This window comes from Taudactylus pleione, unplaced genomic scaffold (assembly GCF_031769625.1).
Source record: "Taudactylus pleione unplaced genomic scaffold, aTauple2 ptg000778l, whole genome shotgun sequence".
Classification (NCBI taxonomy): domain Eukaryota; kingdom Metazoa; phylum Chordata; class Amphibia; order Anura; family Myobatrachidae; genus Taudactylus; species Taudactylus pleione.
Window position 1 is genome coordinate 1,276,576 of NW_028285180.1, and position 22,378 is coordinate 1,298,953.

General features: G+C 44.8%; 1 protein-coding gene across 1 annotated transcript in view; it reads right to left on the reverse strand.

Moving 5' to 3' along the window:
• Positions 1-21,421, reverse strand: part of LOC148475113 (serine/threonine-protein kinase PAK 6-like) — a 57,442-nt gene extending 36,021 nt beyond the window's left edge. Inside the window, exons 1-2 of the mRNA XM_088457718.1 lie at positions 21,092-21,421; positions 17,022-17,618 (exon numbers count right to left, since the gene is read on the reverse strand). Coding sequence (XP_088313844.1) covers positions 17,022-17,618; positions 21,092-21,295 — 801 coding nt within the window. The 5' untranslated portion in view covers positions 21,296-21,421. The remainder of the gene's footprint in view (positions 1-17,021; positions 17,619-21,091) is intronic.
• Positions 21,422-22,378: the final 957 nt, after the last annotated feature.

The window sequence follows — 22,378 nt, forward strand, 5'->3', positions numbered from 1 at the left end:
TATTAACTGTATGCACCGGTTTGTTTTTTTAACCCATATATTAGTATTACACTATTTGTGCTTTCTGTTCACTTTTTCTGCTTTGGAAATACACTACAGGCCCCAACCATCCTCCAGACCTCATTTTATTCAGGCCCCTGTATTGCAGCATGGTTTGTCCGATACAAAGTTACTTGCTCTCTTTTGCTTTGCCCCAGAGCATTTCTTCAAAGCAAGTTTGCCAATCTGTGAGTGATCAGATGTGATCTGTTAGTGCAGGAATTCACTCCTACCATGGCACACTATAAATAAAGCGTAGTGGAACTATTTAGTCAAGTATAAAAAAAGCACAGTTATTTATTTTATATTATTCAGCTTTGGAATACACAGCCTGTGATACATGTGGTGAAGCAATTGGAAGATAAGCATGGCAGCACTCTTGTGGCTCTGACCTCCAATCTCAGACACGATTACTGCAGCATTGTGCCATTGTGTTTCTACCACATAGAGCTACTGTACAGACCTTGAATTTCAGATACTTTGCCAAGACCTTATAACCATTACATGACAGAGCTACTGCTAGGCATATTGCCCATGCCTCCATTGCATACAATGTCATATTGCATATGGTTTCAATTCATACAAACAAGTAATTACATGTACATGCATTAATGCAAGCTTTGTTTGCATCACTGCTGCCTTCATACAAAATATAAATGTTGTACTGGTCCACATGTCAGCCCAATGTGGCTATAAGCATACTGCATGCTACTAGGCTGCTGAGCTATACACTGCATGTGACAGCGATCTCACCGGCTGCTGCAGGGAGATATTACTGTAATGTGTGCGGATGGCAGCTGGAAGGAATGTGGATGGGACAAATCTGTTACTAATATACTACATCATTTTCTGCTGCCAGTTAATGCTATCCAGAGACACATCACAGTATACTCACTGTGCAGTTATAGACACCTTCCTATTAAACCATGCTGTATGCTAAAGGGCTTCTCTAATACACGCCTGATCTACAACTGTGCTGGCATAGAAAGAATATGTATATGGAGTGGACTGATCCATAGTGATAAATATACCTGAGTTTTATCACTTTAGTCTTGGTAATTACAGCCCATCCAAACACTGAGCAATCTAGATACGACGGTGCATTCTCTAGGAATCACAGCCAGTTTGCCAGAAGCATCATGCTTAATTATTGTCAATTACTTTTTATTGTATTTTTGTTGTATTATACGGTTTATTTACATTTGTTTTTATCATACTGATTATATAATAAAATAAAAACTGGATCATATATATATATACACATACACATACACACACATACATGAAAGTATAAAAATAAGAAAGTCTAATGTCTTTCTGCAATCTGTGGCACCGCCTATTGTCTCTTTTTAAAACATACTGGATGCCAGTCTTTCATTAGATATAGTAATAGGTATTTGTGGGTGATTAAGCCAGGAAATTATGGGTTTATTATTCAACACTGATAACCTATTTTTCTATAATTGTCACTGCTTCCTGCTAATTATCAAAATGATTTCCGCAGAGATATTATTGATTTCATATGTGGTTCCTGTGATTTTGGAGTTTACTGCGTCCCTATAGCCTATTATGGGGACTGTGGAGTATTTCCAATTTATCATACTGCGATAACACCATCTCATATCGTTATGTATAACTAATGGTGCATACACACGGTCAGATTTTCCGTCAGATCTGTACAATAACGATTTTAAAAATCGTTCAATCGTTCATATCTGAAGGAAAATTTGACATTGCTGATATGTTTGACAGATGAACAATGTGCGTTCCCGATGGTCAGATAACGATATCTGACATCTGATGTGTTTGCAGTCAGATTTGGACGATTCCATTCATTATAATACAGGCAAAAATCATTCAATCGTTGGTAAATCGTTCATCTGATATCTGACAGTGTGTATGCTCCATAAGTCCCACAGACATCTGGACTGTTCTGCAATATACTGTGAAACCTTCTCTCGTACATGCACAGAATGGAAAAAGTGGAAAACTTACTGGGCTGGCACTTACCTGTATGGAGATGAAGTCAAATGGACATGCACGTGCTCTGCATGCACACTGATTTACTCTAACATCTTCATACAAGAAGCCTTTCGGCAGAGCATTATGCTGCAGGTGAAGGCTATTTAAAACATTGCGAGGCTGATCTGTGAATAAAATGCAGTGGTACTAATAATAATCATAATTTTCTGTATATACCGTTTTGCACCAAAAGGACTCAAGGCGCTTTACAAAATTCATAAACATAATGTAGTGGTTTAGATTTGGAGCGTGTGTCGTCAGCGACATAGCGGGTACACACTGCCTATGTGGACGACATATCGTATAGTGTGTACCCAGCCTTAGACATACAAAAGTAAAATGAAGAGCGACTAACACGATACCCACTGCATAAATAGTTGCACATGTTGTTCATTCTGCTCATGAAAGTGCCAGACGAAGTAGCCATCTAAGTCGCACTACATACAGTAGGTTACAATGGGCTGGATGAGCAATTTGTGAAGTGCAATATATAGTGGGTGGGTGGGGGGGGGAATTGCAGGCAGCAACGTTACTACATTCAGAACGTTAAATACTGCAGCAACAAGTACATATGATAACTAAACCTCTTATTAATACGGTAGGCAATGTATGGCGATAGCGTTAAGACTGACAGAGGAGGCGCATACTGACAGATGAGGCTAATATTGACACTTGAGGCTCATACTACTGATAGATGCGGCGCATGCTGACAAATGAGGCTGATAATGACAGATGAGGCTCATACTACTGACAGATGAAGCCAATACTGACACAGATGAGGTGCATACTGACACACATGAGGCTCATACTACTGACAGATGAGGCTCATACTACTGACAGATGAAGCCAATACTGACAAATGAGGCTGATAATGACAGATGAGGCTCATACTACTGACAGATGAAGCCAATACTGACAAATGAGGTGCATACTGACACACATGAGGCTCATACTACTGACAGATGAGGCTCATACTACTGACAGATGAAGCCAATACTGACAAATGAGGTGCATACTGACACACATGAGGCTCATACTACTGACAGATGAGGCCAATATTGACACTTGGGGCTCATACTACTGATAGATGAGGCGCATGCTGACAAATGAGGCTCATACTACTGACAGATGAAGCCAATACTGACAAATGAGGCTGATAATGACAGATGAGGCTCATATTACTGACAGATGAAGCCAATACTGACAAATGAGGCTCATACTACTGACAGATGAGGCTCATACTACTGACAGATGAAGCCAATACTGACAAATGAGGTGCATACTGACACACATGAGGCTCATACTACTGACAGATGAGGCTCATACTACTGACAGATGAAGCCAATACTGACAAATGAGGTGCATACTGACACACATGAGGCTCATACTACTGACAGATGAGGCCAATATTGACACTTGGGGCTCATACTACTGATAGATGAGGCGCATGCTGACAAATGAGGCTGATAATGACAGATGAGGCTCATACTACTGACAGATGAAGCCGATACTGACACAGATGAGGCTCATACTACTGACACAGATGAGGTGCATACGGACACAGATGAGGTGCATACTGACACAGATGAGGTGCATACTGACACAGATGAGGTGCATACTGACACAGATGAGGTGCATACTGACACAGATGAGGTGCATACTGACACAGATGAGGTGCATACTGACACAAATGAGGTGCATACTGACACAAATGAGGCGCATACTGACACAAATGAGGCGCATACTGACAGATGAGGAACATACTACTGACATATGAGGCTGATAATGACAGATGAGGTGCATACTGACAGATGAGGCTCATACTGCTGACAGATGAAGCCGATACTGACAAATGAGGCGCATACTGACACACATGAGGCTCATACTACTGACAGATGAGGCCAATATTGACACTTGGGGCTCATACTACTGACAGATGAGGCCAATATTGACACTTGGGGCTCATACTACTGACAGATGAGGCCAATATTGACACTTGGGGCTCATACTACTGATAGATGAGGCTCATACTGCTGACAGATGAAGCTGATACTGACAAATGAGGCTCATACTGCTGACAGATGAGGCTCATACTGCTGACAGATGAAGCGGATACTGACAAATGAGGCGCATACTGACACACATGAGGCTCATACTACTGACAGATGAGGCCAATATTGACACTAGGGGCTCATACTACTGATAGATGAGGCTCATACTGCTGACAGATGAGGCTCATACTGCTGACAGATGAGGCTCATACTGCTGACAGATGAGGCTCATACTGCTGACAGATGAAGCCGATACTGACAAATGAGGTGCATAATGACACAGATGAGGCTAATAAATACTGCTGATAGATGAGGTTCATACTGCTGACAGATGAAGCTGATACTGACAAATGAGGCTCATACTACTGACAGATGAGGCTCATACTGCTGACAGATGAAGCGGATACTGCCAAATGAGGTGCATACTGACACACATGAGGCTCATACTACTGACAGATGAAGCCAATACTGACAAATGAGGCGCATACTGACACACATGAGGCTCATACTACTGACAAATGAGGCCAATATTGACACTTGGGGCTCATACTACTGATAGATGAGGCGCATGCTGACAAATGAGGCTGATAATGACAGATGAGGCTCATACTACTGACAGATGAAGCCGATACTGACACAGATGAGGTGCATACTGACACAGATGAGGTGCATATTGACACAGATGAGGTGCATACTGACACAAATGAGGCTCATACTGACAGATGAGGAACATACTACTGACATATGAGGCTGATAATGACAGATGAGGTGCATACTGACAGATGAGGCTCATACTGCTGACAGATGAAGTCGATACTGACAAATGAGGTGCATAATGACACAGATGAGGCTAATAAATACTGCTGATAGATGAGGTTCATACTGCTGACAGATGAAGCTGATACTGACAAATGAGGCTCATACTACTGACAGATGAGGCTCATACTGCTGACAGATGAAGCGGATACTGACAGATGAAGCGGATACTGACAAATGAGGTGCATACTGACACACATGAGGCTCATACTACTGACAGATGAGGCCAATATTGACACTTGGGGCTCATACTGCTGACAGATGAGGCTCATACTGCTGACAGATGAGGCTCATACTGCTGACAGATGAGGCTCATACTGCTGACAGATGAGGCTCATACTGCTGACAGATGAGGCTCATACTGCTGACAGATGAGGCTCATACTGCTGACAGATGAGGCTCATACTGCTGACAGATGAGGCTCATACTGCTGACAGATGAAGCCGATACTGACAAATGAGGTGCATAATGACACAGATGAGGCTAATAAATACTGCTGACAGATGAGGTGCATACTGCTGACAGATGAGGCGCATACTGCTGACAGATGAAGCTGATATTGACAAATGAGGTGCATACTACTGACATATGAGGCTAATCATGACAGATGGGGTGCATACAGACAGGTGACTTGTTTGAGGTTTTGTTTTGGCTCCATCTGGAACACAACTAGTTTGGACGTGTTGTCAGGACCTGCATGTTGCAGTATACTGTGCTAGGTAAGACAGCCCTGTTTAGTGTAGGGGGAATCATAATGGAAAACTGGAAACTATTCATTGTCGGACACTACTCAGTACAGTACCAGGCTGCAGCTACAATATCGCTGCCATTCACTGATAAGGACATAGAGAATGGGCTGGCACTCAAACTGTTCAAACCCTGTATTCATCTAGGGCTAGGCTAAGATAGTGAATTACTTTTAATTAGCCTTGATATATAATGAATCTAATCATAGCTTACACACTTGCAAGACCCATTAACCTTGAAAAAAATGTCATAACTAGTAATTAAGCTCCATTTAAGAAACAGTGTAATTACTGAATATGTTGATAATGACTGATCTAATAGTAATGGTAATTACATTAACCTTGATCTATGTCTGGTAATCCAGCAGCAATGCTTGCAGTGTCCGGTCAAACTAGGTACATTCGGTGCCTATTTCAAGATTATGTGAATATCTGACATAAATGAAACTACAAGGCCTTGATGTCTTATCTGTTCTCCAGAGTGTTAATTAACAACATAGCTGCACATGCCCAGAGAAATCCTTCACTGTATAAGTTGATTTATGCCTCCAAATAACAGAATTCAAACAATTCAAGGTCATGTGCTTTTACTCCTCTCAAACTAAATTGATTTTTGAGGCATCCAGAGGAGGAATACTTTGTACAAATGGAGACTCTTCAACCTGCCTCAACTGGAAAGACACAGCAGCCACCTGCCTGCCTGTCTGTACTGGTAGACGTGAGGCCCCACACAGAATGTCTTCCCTTAGGATATATCTATACAGGGCAATAACAACAGTGCATTTTTCTAGCCGTCTCTGACATGCAGGAGGTGAATTCCACAAGCAGGTTTGAAATGTCCTGTCCTGTAATGCATCAGTTTATGTTTGCACAGAATGAGAAAAGTGGGTGAAATAAAACCAACAGCAAATAACAGGCAGCAGTGTTGTCACAGTTATATAGTTTCTCAATGACACCAATCAGACACTGGGCGGCTCTTTATCGTTTATCAGCAGACTGGGAAAAGCTAAACCGGATTCAGTAATAAATGTATACAAGAAATGAAATGAAGTGGTAATAACCCTAGTTATGGATGATATAGTAAAAAGTTAATATAGGACTCTCAGAACTCTTTGTATTCTTACTGCAAATATCAGAGCGAGAGAGAGAGAGAGCACGAAAGAGAGAGAGCACACGAGAGAGAGAGAGAGAATGAGAGAGCGCGCGTGAGAGAGGATTAATTTAGATTTTCAGCCATGTTCTTTTTGGTTGGTGCAGTTTTGGTTCATCTAATGCAGTTACATTTATGGTTTACAGTGGGTTCCCAATATCTATACATAGTATAGAATAAAGTCCCTGGTACTGTAGGTGTCTGTCTGTACAGGCTAGTCCCCGTTCTCGGCGCACACTTGGCTTACCCAGCTCTCCGGCAGCTGCTGGGGAAGCCCACAGCCTCTCCCCTGCCTCTCTTGTGGCTGCAGTGCTCGGTGACACCAAAATAACAGAAGCAGCTCACACAGTGCGGCCCGCAACCCCCTAGTGATACCAGTGGGTTTAGGTGTATGAAACATTAATGTATAACAGTAGGGAGCCGAGCGGCGACTATTTTAGTGAAGCAAGTCAATGAAAAAAAAAACGTCCGAGCACTTTCTTGGCTTACGTTGCCTAAACCGTTAAAGATATATCACAACGATGGACTTTATTTTATACCATGTAGAGATTGATGCATATTATCTGGTTTCTCCAGAAAAATTGATCCACACTTTTATTACCATTCCTGTTTCATTTATGTGAAAAATGCTTCTTTAATTTCAAAGAAGTTCAATTCCTGGTAAGAGTGTGATTTGGCATGTAATAAATAAAGCCCAGGGACAGACACTTAACTTGGCTGGAGTTGACCTAAGTGGAGACTGTTTTGCTCATGGACAACTTTAAATGGCCCTTTTGCATGTAAAAACTAAGGGGTCTATGTACAGGATGTAGTTATGAGACCGGCAGGCACGATGCCACCAGTCTCAATACCTATATCGAAATCCTGACAAGGGAATTAAGATAGGTCGTCAAAATACAGACGCCTATCTTAATCCCGACGCCGGAGTGCTGAAGGACACCAGCCCGAACGAGTTAAGTCCGGGGCGCCTTTAGTGTTAGCCGCATGCAGGGGGGGTGGGGGGTTAGGCACCCCCCCGTGAGGGTTAGGTTTAGGGTGCGGTAAGGGGGGTTAGGCACTCCCCGGGGGGAGGTTAGGGTTAGGTACTAGGCAGGGAGGTTAGGCCCACTAAGTGAGGGTTGGGGGGGAGGGGCAGGGATAGGGTACTTACCTGCCCTGTCAAGATCTTCTCCCTTCGGGCTTTTTTTTTTAACCATGGTCTTATAAAATTGCCTACCATCAACACGAAAAGATTAAGGGGTATATTTACTAAGCCTTGGAGAGAGATAAAGTGATTGGAGATAAAGAACCAACCAATCAGCTCCTAACTGACTTTACAGGCTGTGTTTGAAAAATTATAGTTAGGAGCTGATTGGTTGGTTCTTTATCTCCAATCACTTTATCTCTCTCCAAGGCTTAGTAAATATACCCCTTAATCTTTTCGTGTTGATGTCAGGAGGAAAAACGACTAATGTTGACTACAAGGCAATTTTATAAGACCATGGTTAAAAAAAAAACCTATCGCTGTAAATTGAAAATGGCTCCCATGCAAATCCGGGGCGGGTCGTTAGTAAACAAAGAAAAAAAGACTAGCCTGTATCACGTTGATTTGTTTGTGCTGAAATTGGCTACATCTTATATTACAAACAAAAAAAAGTACATAAACACAGTAATGGTCATTGTTCAAATTACAATGTTCAAGTTTGAAATTCACATGGAAACCACTGCAGACACCGCTTGCTTGCCTGTCTGTATGTAAATACAAAGAAGCTCACACATGTTTGAACTTCTTTACCATGCTCAAATTTAGCCGAAATGTTTTAGCCCATTAAAATGACAGAACTTATAGCAATTGTTTCTTTTTTTTTTGTTTTTGTTTTTAGCCTCAGAGACGTTTTGACCAATCATTTTTACATATTTTAAAGTAGGAAATTACAACTTACTCAAGTGGCAATCACACTATGCAGTGTATGTAGAGTTGAATGCAAGTTCGCTATAATTGCTCCTCAATTACATGCTTGGAAAAAAAAGTGTGTATTTGCCGGTATGCCAAGTTACTTTTCTCTGCGGTCAGATGCCCCCTCCCCCATCCATCTTCCCCATCTGTAGCCCTCGTCATCATTAGTGGGAATTTGCAAGAGCCCTGTACCAGGTGCACCTTAAAACAAGGGCAATTACGCGTGCACATTGCTCTATTTAGACACTAATTCTATCGACATAGAACTTCTCCTAATGATGATGCGCCAAGTGTAGGTGTGAGAGTTGTGTATGTCAGCACCGCACCATTGAATATTTGATAAATATAATCCCCGAAACCGGTATTTATTTGACTCAACTATTAAGTATTCCCCTGATGTATTAAGGAGGGACCGCAGCAGGTATCTCAGATACCTGCTGTGATCCCTCCATTAGCGCTGGCAGCCGCATTCCCCATAGGTTTCTATAGGGGATGCAATGCTGCCAGATTTACCAATATCCGGAATGCATCGCATTCCCGATATTGGCCCCCTCAGTTAACGCCATCTAAAGATGGCATTAGCCGCTGTAGCCTATGGGCTACCACCACATAATTAGCCGGCAGAACCCTCCCCTGGCAATTGCACCAGTCACCGGACAGCGCAGCAGCCCCGGCACTAGCTGCCAGCTCTCCGAGCACATCGCAGGGACGGGCTCCTATCGGAGCCCCTATCCTTGCATGTGCCGGATGATGCATCCGGACGATATGATCACATATTGCAATGCGATCATGGGCGGGTACTGACATGCCCAGATCGCATTGCAAGTGCGATCATTAATAAATGGGGGCCACAGTGAGAAAACATACAACTTGTTGATAAACCCCAGTAACTCAGCTTGTAGTGACATTCTGTTTCCTTAAAAAAAAAAAAAATCCTGTTACAATTATTTGTGTTTCTGTTACCGCGTCACTCTTCATTAGGCAAACGCAGGGGGGTTTCCAGTTGCCTCCACAGCCTACACCATGACCACAATATAAATAGTAATATATAGTAATATAATAGAATATTACTAGTGCTGCATGTTCTTCTCAGTATCACAAATTAAATAATTAGCACCACCTGTGGATCTTTTAACATATACACCTGTGCACCAAGTAGGAGATCTGGAAAACATGCACTGTTAGGGGTGCACTGCTATAGACCATCAATAGGAATAATAATTAATACTGTATAATAATACACTATCCAGTGCATAAGGAGACCGATATGTACATAAATGTCCAGGGCAGTGCTAGGTTCTCCTGCTGCTACCCCAGACTCTCGGACTTGCTCCAATACTCTGGAATGGTGCCCACATCTTAAATAAAAACATTGAGCTCGGGCAGGATGGCCCTACTGCCACATTTAATGGCTTACTGTGATCGCTGGTCCAGTATATGCTGGAACTATGACACACAATACACTTTGTATGACGCATATTAAAGCTGGATAAGTGCTAATTATGCCCTTTTCATGGACTGACCACACTCTAAAATCAAGCATTTGGACCCCCGCTACCTCCCTAGAAATCCTGCATTTGTCACTGCTCTTCTGGCTTAATTATGCAAACCTCTGTTTTGGCCGTAAAGGTCAAAGGAGTCCATGCACTCCCGACTAAGGGGCGTGGGTTCAATTTGTGTTTAGCATTAGGGCTAAAGAAATATTAAAGTCATAGCTGATATTGGGGTCTCATGTGGTTAGGGATGGCCATCGATCATTAGAAATGATCCATGGTTTATGGCCAATGTTGAACACTTTTACCATCGATGGCAAAAGTACCAATGGTATATTTTTTTCTGGATGGGACTGAGCTTAGCCCCGCCCCCCTAGCACGGCTAAGCCCCGTCCCTGTTTTTGATTGGCCCACAGACCACCGTTCCGCACCACAGCGGTGGCCATGGAGGGTGTCTAACCATCGATGGTTCACCATAGATGGTTTGTGTGTCATCGATGGTAATCACCAAAGGACACCCCTCCGATGGCCATCCCTACATGTGACTCGTCCATATATGCCGGACGGGGAGGAAGCGGGTGGGTGTGGCGTATGTGCAGAAATCACATGCCGAAGGTCGCACCTCCATGGAGAGCCGCTGGGTCCTAGTGCCCGGAGGCTGCTGTGTGTGGTAACAGAGGCAGCACAGAGCACGCCTCCAACACCGCACAGTGCAGCAGTGTGCTCTGGCTAGGAAAGGGCAGGGTGGCTGAGAGAGAGGTGCCCCTACCTTTATGTTGCTTTGGTAGCGGTGATCATTATGACTTCACAGCACTGAGGAGCTTATTCAGAGGCGGCCGTAACGGTCTACGACACGCACGGCCGCCTCGATGTTTGTCAAGTGCGCATGCGCACGAGGGAGCCGGCTCCCTCGTGCGCATGCGTGAGACCCGCTACGACCGACAGCGCCGGTCGTAGCAGGTCTCGATGTTGATTGACAGCTCGCCCCATTTGGAAGGCGGGCCGGGGGGGTGGCAGGCCAAACGGAGGCGTTCCTATGGGAGCAGAAGCTCTCTGGGGCTTACAACAAGTGAGACCCTACCCTAGGGTCTCGTCGTAAGCCCCGATGGTCGCGATGGTCTCTGACCATCGCGACCATCACCCGAGCGGGTCGTTAGAGCTGTGGGTGTTAACCGCAACAGAGGCGGGGCGGTCAGGATGCAAGTGGCCGCCCAGTTTCTGAGCGACCGCTTGCATCCTCCGACCGCCTCTGAATGAGGCCCTGAGATCCAAGTTCAGTTCCCAGTAATGGCCCATTGGCGTGGAGTTTGTATGTTCTCCCCGTGTTTGCAGGAGTTTCCCCAGGGTGCTCCAGTTTTCTTCCACACTCATATTAGTAGTTTAATTGGCAGCTGACAAAAAATTATCCCTAGTGTATAGGTTTGTCCATGCGATAGGGAATATAGGGGGATATATAATAACGCGTTATCTTCTTGTTATCACTCATAACGTTAAATGGTGCTCTAACTAATAAGCTTCTAACTGTCATTTTTCAAACACATGACAGTTAGGAGCTGATTGGTTGGAGCACCATTTGAGATTAGTAACAAGTAATAACATGAATATCACTCATTATTAAATATGCCCCATAGATTGTAAATTCCACTGGGTCAGTGCTGTATGTGTGCTCTATATAAATCACTGGTGATAAAATAAATACATACAATTATTCCTTAAATAGTACTATATTGGGCAAACCATTCAATTAGAATGCACTGAGAGTAATAGTCAGATGCAGATTCACTATTCTCTATATATTCCATAATTGAAAACTAGGATTATTTTGGCCTTGCTCTGTTGCCTGTTCATGCTATGACCAAGCAAATGTGTAACAAATGTTGATAAAGTGGACCGTTGGTAGGTGACCAATAAGCAATGCCAAGCAGTGGCAGCCAAAGCCAATAACATTTGTTCATTAAGCAGTAAGACAAATAAGAAATTGTGTAATGAATGTATTATCTTGCATCTACATAAGCACAACACAAGGTCACACCTAGAATATGTATATTCTGGCCTGACAATTTTAATAGGCAGTATTGTAGAAAGTGCAGGAACAGCAACCAAATGCCTGTTTATTCTTAGTCAAGAATATTGGTGGTTTGGGTTGCGGTTAAATTACCGCCGCCCGGAATGCTGGCCATCGGAATCCCGATGGCGGAAGGCTGACCTAGGACTAAATATGGGCGTTGAAATGCCGACGCCTATCTTTAGCCCCACACCGAAATCCCGACACCCGGCATCCCAAACGAGGGAAGCCGGGGAGAGTTAGCTTGTAGCCGCGGAGGGGAGGGAGAGTTAGGTTTAGACACCTCCGGGGAACAGGGTTAGGCACCCCCTGGGGAGGGTTAGGCTATGGGAAAGGGGGGGATAGGCACCCCTGAGGGGAGGTTAGGGATAGGCACCCCCCGGGAGGGTTAGCTTTAGGGTGCAGAAAGAGTGGGTTAGGTTTAGACACTCCCAGGGAGGACTTATGGTTAGGCACCACTGGGAAGAGGTTAGGGTTAGGCACCCCTAAGGGAAAGTTAGGGGGGGGGGGGGGGGGGAGAGGGTAGGGTTAGAGCACTTACCGGCCGCTGTTGGGATATCCTTCTTTCCGGCGTCGGTATGAGAACCGGCGGCTATTCAGCAGTCGGTATTTCAAACCAATTCCGGTGGTTTGCCATGCGTGACTAATACCCCTTTTCCACCTAAATTCCGGGTCTGATGGGGGAGTTGGAACAAAGGCCCTCATTCAGAGCCGCTCGTTAGCGGCAGTACGCTCGTTCCGAGCGATGTTTGCACATCTGCGCATGCGTACGGTTTTTAGTACGCATGCGCGAACCAGTCAGTGCGGCCGAAAATCGTTTGTACGCTATATAGCGAGTGCCTGCTATTTTGAGTGACAGAATGAGGCGTATGTGGGTGGTAACAGGGGAAGGTGCTTGAAAATGGGGAGTGGAGATCCGAACGCAGGCGTGCTTAAAGGTCAAAACGGGCGTTTTATGGGTGTGTATATTTAAAACAGCAGCGTCAGTGACCACGTCACAGGGTTATTTTAGAGCCAGAACTGCTCGCAAATTTGTGGTAGCAAACACCAACCACAAGAATAGCGAGCAGTTCATACACTGGTCGATGTACTCGATTAATCTAATAAATAGCGGACATGACGTATGGTGCGAGCGGCCAGGGGGCGTTTTTAACAAATAAACGAGCGTATGTTTTGCTCGCTCGTTCAGACTTAGAGGTGTGAACAGACTGCAATGTGCGTACGGTTCATTTGAATAGCCACCCCTTGTTTTTAAACGAACGACCGCAAATAGCGAACGGCTCTGAATCAGGCCCAAAGTTCCTATCCGGATCAGACCCGGAATTTTGCCGGTGCCGACTCGGGATATTCCCGAGTCAGCGCCGCTCACACCGCAGTCGGGTCTGCATAGACCCGGCTTTTGCGGAGTGAAAGTGGACGCTTGGAGATGACGTTATCTCCAAGCGCCACTGAAGCCGGACCAATCGGCCGGCTAGCAGCGCACTCCAGGTCATCGTGACCCGGAGTGCGCTGTTCTCACAGCAGGGTTTCACGGGCTACGCCCGTGTTAAACCCTGCTAGTTACCTGGGTTGGATTGCCGGGTCACTCGACTCGGCGATCCAACCCTCTCCCCTTTTACACCAGGGAGCTGCCCGGGTTAACCCTTCAAAAACCCAGGTTTTAGCTCCGGTGTAAAAGGGGTATAATAAGGACAATACAAAAAGCTCCTTCCAGTATTTATTATTATTATTATTAGGTTTTTACAAAAAGACAAGGGGCCAAATGTAACAGGGTGAGAGTTTAGCAGTAACCTCACACACTTTTTATACTCTGCCAATGTAATAGAGTCCGAGAACTTGACCAATGTGAGAGTTACTGCTAAACTCTCACCCTATTACATTTGGCCCAAGGATGGGTCTTGCAGGTGGTTAATGCTTAAAAGGGGAGATGTATCAAAGCTTGGAGAGAGATAAAGAGGAAAGAAATAATGGGTCTATGTACTAAGCCTTGGAGACAGATAAAGTGGATGGAGATAAAGTACCAACCAATCAGCTCCAAAACTGTCATTTTACCTGCTGTGTTTGAAAAATGACAGTTAGGAGCTGATTGGTTGGTACTTTATCTCCATCCACTTTCTCTCTCTCACCAAGGCTATGTACCTAGACCCCAAAGAACCTACCAATACTAACTCATTTTTAAAACAGCCTGTAAAGTGATAGTTAGGAGCTGATTGGTTGGTACTTTCTCTCACCGCTTTATCTCTCTCCAAGCTTTGGATACATCTCCCCCTAAGTTTGAAAGGTTTCAGTTATGAAAATCATGAGTTAAGAACCCTGGTGCTCAAGGAAGACCCAGAGACACCTTATATAAAAAAAAACACAGATGAAGCTAATAAACGTGAGCTGTGATCAAGCTGTATAAGAAACAACAATACAACATAATTTCATACATGGGGTACAGCTGTCCATTGGTTAATACAGGGAATGGATGCCCGCTCAACCCACTAATTTCTTAAAGAGGTAATGAATTTATTAATAAATGTCCCTTTGGTAAACCAGGCTCGGAATTTCAACTGTCCAAGAGCTTTTTTCTTATCGGAGCATACTCGCTGGGAGGTGCATGGGGTGTGGAGCAGTCAAGTAGGCAGTACAGGGACCGGCATTGTAAAATAGGGCGAGACCACATTGATGCGATTCAGCGAGAATCATGGCAACAAGCCGTCCGGACTGCTCACCTCACATGAGTCAGTCCAGAACTCTGAGATAACTTGGTCACCCTGGAGATACTATATATACACAATATGTGCTGTTAAACCCCAACTAGGGTTTGAGAAATCTATCAATAGATTGGCTGTCCATCATCATTCCACGCCAGTGGCGTAACTAGGGCAGGGCAAGCAGGGTGCGTGCCCTGGGCGCCGTGGGACCGGCGGCGCCGCCGGCCACGGTCCGGCCCGCCCTAGTTAGCCTCCAGTGTAGCGCCGACCACAGTGAGTGCGGTCAGCGTTACACATTTACACAGGACCGGCGCTAGGCTTCCAGCGCCGGTCCTGTGCTGCACAGCTGAGCCCGTTCCCTCCCCCTGAGCGCTTGCCCAATAGCGCCAGGAGGCGGGCTCAGGCTGTGCATGACACACGCATCGCCGCCAGCGCTTGCGGCGATGCGTGTGTTAAACAGCAGCCAATGAGAGTCAGATAGACTCTCATTGACTGCTGCAGCACCCACTGCAAGAGCCAGACTTCCGTCCGGCTCCTGCAGTGGGTAATGGGACAGACGTCATGACATCATGACGTCTCTCCCATTATGCTGAGCATGCCAGCCCGGGAGGACTGGCGGATGGCGGCGGCGGGCGCAGTGTCGAGCAGCAGCGTGGATTCAGGTAAGTAAAACCTGTCAGCACTACTGGGGGCACAACGGGGGAGGGGAGTGGCTACTACTGGGGGGACCTCTACTGGGGTGGGGGCACAACGGGGGGGTTGGTGGCTACTACTGGGGGCACCATTATTGGGAGGACCTCTACTGGGGGGGGCACCATTATTGGGAGGACCTCTACTGTGGGGGGGCTATTACAGGGGGCACTTAATCGGGAGGGGGAACCTCAACTGGGGACCACTACTTGGGGGGGGGGGAACTACTACTGGGGGCATTATAAAAGGGGCCTACTACTAGGGGCACTGCACTGGGGGGACCACAACTGGGGGCAATAACAGGAAGGACCACTACAGGGACCACTGGATAGGGGGGGTCACTACTGGGGGCCTGCATCAGGGGGACCACTACTGGGGGCACTGCATGGGAGGGAGGGGGGGGGGGAACTACTGCTGGGGGCACTATATAAGGGGCTTACTGCTAGGGGCACTGCGGGGACCACTACAGGGGGCACTAGATAGGGGGGGGATCACTACTGGGTGCCTGCATAAGGGGGACCACTACTGGGAAAACTGCATGGGGAGGGGGGGGGGGGTTGGGGACTACTGCTGGGTGCACTATATAAAGGGCACTGCATAGGGGGGGGGGGGACTACTACTGGGGGCACTATATAAAGGGCACTGCATAAGGGGATACCACTACTGGGTGCACTGCATTGTGGGGACTGCTACTGGGGGCACTGCATAAGGGGGAACACTACATAGGGTACTGCATTTGGGGGGACCACTACTTGGGGCACTGAGTAAGGGGAACTAATTGGGGGCTGTATAAGGGGGACCACTACTGGGGATACTGTATAAGGGGCACTACTATGGGCATGCATAAGAGGGACCACAACTGCATACTGGGGGTACTGTATAAGGAGTGCTACTGGGGTTAAGGTGCATATGGATAGGAATGTTCAGCGTGAAAATAAAGGGGTGTGTCATGTTGACACGCCCCATTTTTAAGTGACCACGCCCATTCTTTTTCCCAGCGCGCGCACATATCGGGATGTTGGGGGGGGGTGGGGGCTCCCTTTTCAAATTTGCCCTGGGCTCCAAATACCCTAGTTACGCCACTGTTCCACGCTATTCCCATGTAACTGGAATGTGTTTTTATACACTTTTTTTTTTTTTTAATCATTATAGGCAGGCCAGGTGGCCTGGTGGTGATTAACCCTTGCACACTCACGTGCACTGCACACAAACACTGCTGTACAGTCTTCTGAGATTGCCACAAAGAGGAGGATTATGTCATGGGAAAACCAGCATAAACAAACAACTTAGGTGCAATATTAGGAAAAACAATCATACCTTTATCTGTACTGCTGAGGCGGGGATTTCTGAACTCCTTCCATTGCTGGAGGGCACAAAACCACTCCGTAACTGTCCGTGTTTTGTAACACTCTCTGCAGACTTTGGCACAGAGCCCTCTTCTAGCAGTGTCTCATGAGATAATTGTCTTCTTGTTGTATGTGTATCCAGCTCAAAGCTATGCCCTCCACCAAAGTTCTTATGCAAGCTGCCAAGAGGTGCTTTGGTCTGAGCAACACGGTCAACTGTATCCTGAAAATCCCCCGGATCCAAAGACTTTGCTTTACAAACAGAACCATTGGGCTTAGATGGGCTATCCTCTATAGGCTTATAGTCCGGCCACATGGTCTGCCTCCTACTGGTCTTAGAGCTCCCATTACAGTTAATATACTTGTCAGAAATGTTCTGCTCTGGAATGATAAACTGTCCATTGTTTGGCCTCTCTTCGCCAAGAACCCCCAAAGATTGAGCTCTCCGTCTTGTTAAAGGGCTCCGTCCTCTCAGAGTGTTGGAACTGGTCACAGAAAGTTTCTGAATGTCAATTAGTATCCCTGATATGTATCCTTCCAATCCAATGGTGCTTCCACGAACAACAGTCTGCACAGAATATATACAAAACTACATTTAGACCAAATACAGCACTTTATTACTTACAAATAATGTCTTTGTTGAATATGTAAAGTATTTAACCTTGTATATGCCCTGGGCAACTCATTTGCGATGCTCATCACAAAGGGAATGAGAGCACAAAATAGGAGTCACTGATCCTTAGTATGATAGTGCATGGGTGTTTATTTTTAATCAAACCAAGTGGTATCAATATAAGGGCAACACTGAAAGACAGTGTTTCCCAGCCTTGGTCCTCAAGGCACACTAGCAGTCTAGGTTTTGAGGATATCATGCTTGTTTACATGTACATTGAGTACTAATTAAGGGCCTGATTCACTACTGATCGCAACTGCAATAGCGATTACACACGCAGTCTCACTGCGATAACATGCTAATCCATTGCGAGGACGCCCACTTTACTTACCACACATCCATAATGTTTAGTAAGACTGCAAAACCATCGGTACAATCGAGAACCATCGTAGCCTCACGCACACTTGCACAAGCCCTGACCTTACTCAAAAATTGCTAAGTCATCGCACGCTATGAGTCCTCAGGCTGTGTACGGCATCGCAGTGGATAATTTATGCATGCCCCTGCAATGGCATTCAAACGCACTGGCATGCCTGTGTTTCACCGACCATCCCCCCTAACAACCAACAAACGGCACTTCCTGTCAATCACACTGCGATGGGTCTGCGTAGTCACTGCGATCACAGTGGCCACATCGCGCAGTGCGATGCATACACATGCTTAGTACGCAACAATTGGTCGATTGCGTGCGTAATCACAGTTGCAATCCGTAATGAATCAGGGCCTGATTCAGAGCTGCTCGTAAGCGGCAGTACGCTCGTTCCGAGCGATGTTCGGCCATCTGCGCATGCGTACGGTTTTTAATACGCATGCGCAAACCAGTCAGTGCGGCCGAAAATCGTTTGTTCGCTATATAGCGAATGCCTGCTATTTTGAGTGACAGAATGAGGCGTATGTGGGTGGTAACAGGGGAAGGTGCTTGAAAACGGGGGAGTGGAGATCAGAACGCAGGCGTGCTTAAAGGTCAAAGTGGGCGTTTTATGGGTGTGCATAATTTAAACAGCAGCGTCATTGACCACGTCACTGGGTTATTTTATAGCCAGAACTGCTCGCAAAATTGTGGTAGCAAAAACCAACCACAAGAATAGCGAGCAGTTCATACGCTGTTCGATGTACTCGATTAATCTAATAAATAGCGGACTTGACGTATGATGCGAGCGGCCAGGGGGCGTTTTTATCAAATAAACGAGCGCATGTTTTGTTCGCTCGTTCAGACATGGAGGCGGCAACAGACCGCAAGGAGCGAACGGTTCATTTGAATAGCCTCCCCCTTTTTCTGAACGAACGAGCGGCCACTTACGAGCGGCTCTGAATCAGGCCCTCAGTTCCTAAGTCAACTGTGCTCAAGTATGGCTATCCTTAAAACCTGGTCGTCAGTGTACCTTGATGAACGAGACTGGGAAACATTTCTGCAAGATAACAGGATGAAAGGTCTTAAAACCATTTTAAGTTTTTCGAAGTCCATTGTGCCATACTTACCAGACCATATGTAACCTGCTTGAACATGTATAGAGATTAATAATTGTTTGAAAAACGATATGGCAATTCACCAGTTATAGAAAGCACCACCTATAAGAAGTGCGAGATCAGCTCGTTTTCTCCAAGCCCTGAGCAATCCCCCCGGGTGACGAATGTGAACGGGAGCCAGGGAGGCTGTTTGTCCGCATTGTTTTTCAGAGTTTGCTGTTTAAATGTGCACTTTTGTTGATACACTTCATAGTTTATCTTTATTAGTTAATATTTGTAATTAGAATACAGTATACTAAAATAATTTGAAGCCATACACGTTGTAGCATTTGAGTGAGAATAAAGACTTCATACTGTACAATGTAATTTTCAGGGATATTTGGTATAAGTTATATTTTGATCATTTGAACCACACTCGCTGCATTAATGAAGCTAACATTTTGCCAAGACTGGGTAAAGTGAAATTTTTGGGGTCATACATTGTTGGGCGATTGAGTATAAATATCAGTATTTTGAAAATAATTATTAGGCCTTAACTTACTTTGTTTCATTCATTATAACTCAGCAATTATATTCTTTCACAGTACTCTTTGATTTGAAAAAGCGATTTCTAAGGCAAATAAAGGAGTTGCTATAGCAAACCTGGCTAATTCTGCACATCCTTCTTTTACCGATATTCCAGTGGGACACAATTTGAGGTTAGTACAAAGGGGCAATACATGCAGGCATGTATAAATAGATTGCCTACAGTGGCGCTAATCACAAATATTGCTACCCGCCGATAGGCGTACCGTATTGCTACTGTCATCGCCGGTGGAGAGTTTTGCTGGGTATCTTCGGAAAAAGCTCCCCATGCAAACCATGGAGAAATCTATTCAATAAAATCTATTTAATAATGATACTTCTCTCACTAGCAGAGGATAGTCATGTAACAAAATTCTTTATTTACTGAAATAAAACATTTTTTTCTGCATGGAATGTCAGCACATTTATTCTCATTATTATTTTGTTACACAAGTGGAACTGGAAGCCTGAGTCAGTGATCCGGCAATGTGGTAAAGACTTCTCGTATCGCTGCCAGGTAGTATTGCCAGGTAGCCGAGTGACACTCAGCTGCTTCAGTGATATTTTATTAGCAGATTGTGGCAATAAAAGATTTCTATCCTTCCGATAAGGGGCTGTAGGAAATCTTTATGATTGATGCACACTAATAAATAGTGGCTTTATTATGTGAATATGTGCCACTCACTGACAAGAGGATTTAAGTTTACAACGCACACATTCTCCTCTTGCAATTACAATACAGTATGTTGCTAACGCGATTCCATGATGGTATTTGTTAGATGAAAGACAAGGGTAGATTTTAAATGCCCACTTAGCAGTCACACTTGCAATAAGGTATATACCAAATACATCTAGAGTGTGTAGCAGGCGTGCATTATGTGAGGAGGGGGCCCGTGTGCAGTCTCCATCCGGGCCCCTCTCCACTCTAGCCGGTGGCACAAGCAGGTAGACGCTGATGCAGTACCAGAGTCTACTGTTCATGTGCAGATCACTGGGAAACTGGGGTGGCGATCATTTTCCTGGCACTGCACTTTTTCTACTGTACATGTGCAGATCGCCTGGAAAATAACCACAGCGCCATTTTCCCGGTAATTTGTGCAGCGCGGTTGCCATGGAACTTCGGAGAGGTGAGTATTACAGAGCATAGATGCAGAGTGTGCAGTGTGGGCCCTGTATTCACTATAGATAGTATAGCTCACTGATGGGGCATTTATGAGCTCATCCCAGATAATGTTTGTGTCACTGTTGATCCCCTAGTGCCTCTTGCGGAAAGGGTGATTGAGTACAGTTACTGGCCAACAGAAACAAGCTGGCAGAGTACAATTGTAATTACTCACTTTCATGGGCTTGAGCTGCACCTGAGTGATTCTGGAAGGGTCCACTACAGGTTTTGGACGTCGCAGGGTGTCCAGAACATTTTGCCATTGTGGAGGAAGGCCTACGAATCTGCCTTCTTTGGCATCAAAGGAGGTATGCACCCGGTGCTGGAAATTCAGAGGAGCAGAGATCTCGGGTCGTTTCTTTTTCTTTTTGCGAAACATGATGTGGAACTGGAGTGGGAGAAATTTTCAATGAATAAAATAATAAACAACACACCTGCTTTACATTTGGTGGATTAGTATTGCCGGAATATTGAAATACTATGCAACGTCTCACAATCACATGTCAAACACAGAATGCCTAGAACTGAGCACCGGACACAACTAAGCACACTCCCTGCTGCTATGCGTTTCTTTTAATTTTGAGTACATGTATCATTATTGACAAATAAGCCTGATCATCATCATCATCATCATCATCATCATCATCATCATCAATCCTCTCAATAATACAACCTAATCAGCCAGAAATAAAATGGTTGTATGGTTATAAACAGAGGCTCATTTTCTTATGTAACCCAGAAATTATGCTTGTGGCTAGCAAAAACCAGGTTACAAAGATTGGGGGAAAAATTCAAATCCACAATCAACACAAATAAATATAATTGTAAGTTTGTAATTTTAACATTTTTAGGCATTTTCAAATTAGACATCTAGTTTATCGGGTACCTGGACTGAATTAACCATTTTAAAAAATTCTGTTTGTCTGTTAGTTTCACGTTGACTCATGTTATATATCAGGGTACAAGGATAAGCTATGTATCATTGTGCCCGTTCTCAAGAGGGTAAGTAGTTAACAAGAAAACCTAATTGTGTGCAGGGCCGCTTGGCCTCGGGCCAGGTGGTGGGAGAAGTCGCGCCCGGCGGAAATCTGTGTGCAAAAGATGTAACGGACTACGAAGGAGTATGATGAAAACAAATATCCTTTTAGACTTTTAACTACCTTTAATATTAAACTATTTCAAAAGTTATACCATAAACACATTGTTTGTTTGCTTTTTTAATTAAATATACACTTAGGGATTCCCAATTACAACTTAAACACCTCAAATAATAATAAAAAAATAATGATGGCAGAAGCAACTTCAACGTGGGCGAATCCACGGGCAATAACTAGTAATAACAGATGTTTATTACTACAATCCCTGAACAAAAGCCATTTGTTATTAAAATAAATTATGTTACTGTGTGCACAATTCTGACAAAATTATGGATAATGTTAATTTTATGATGCTACATTAGATC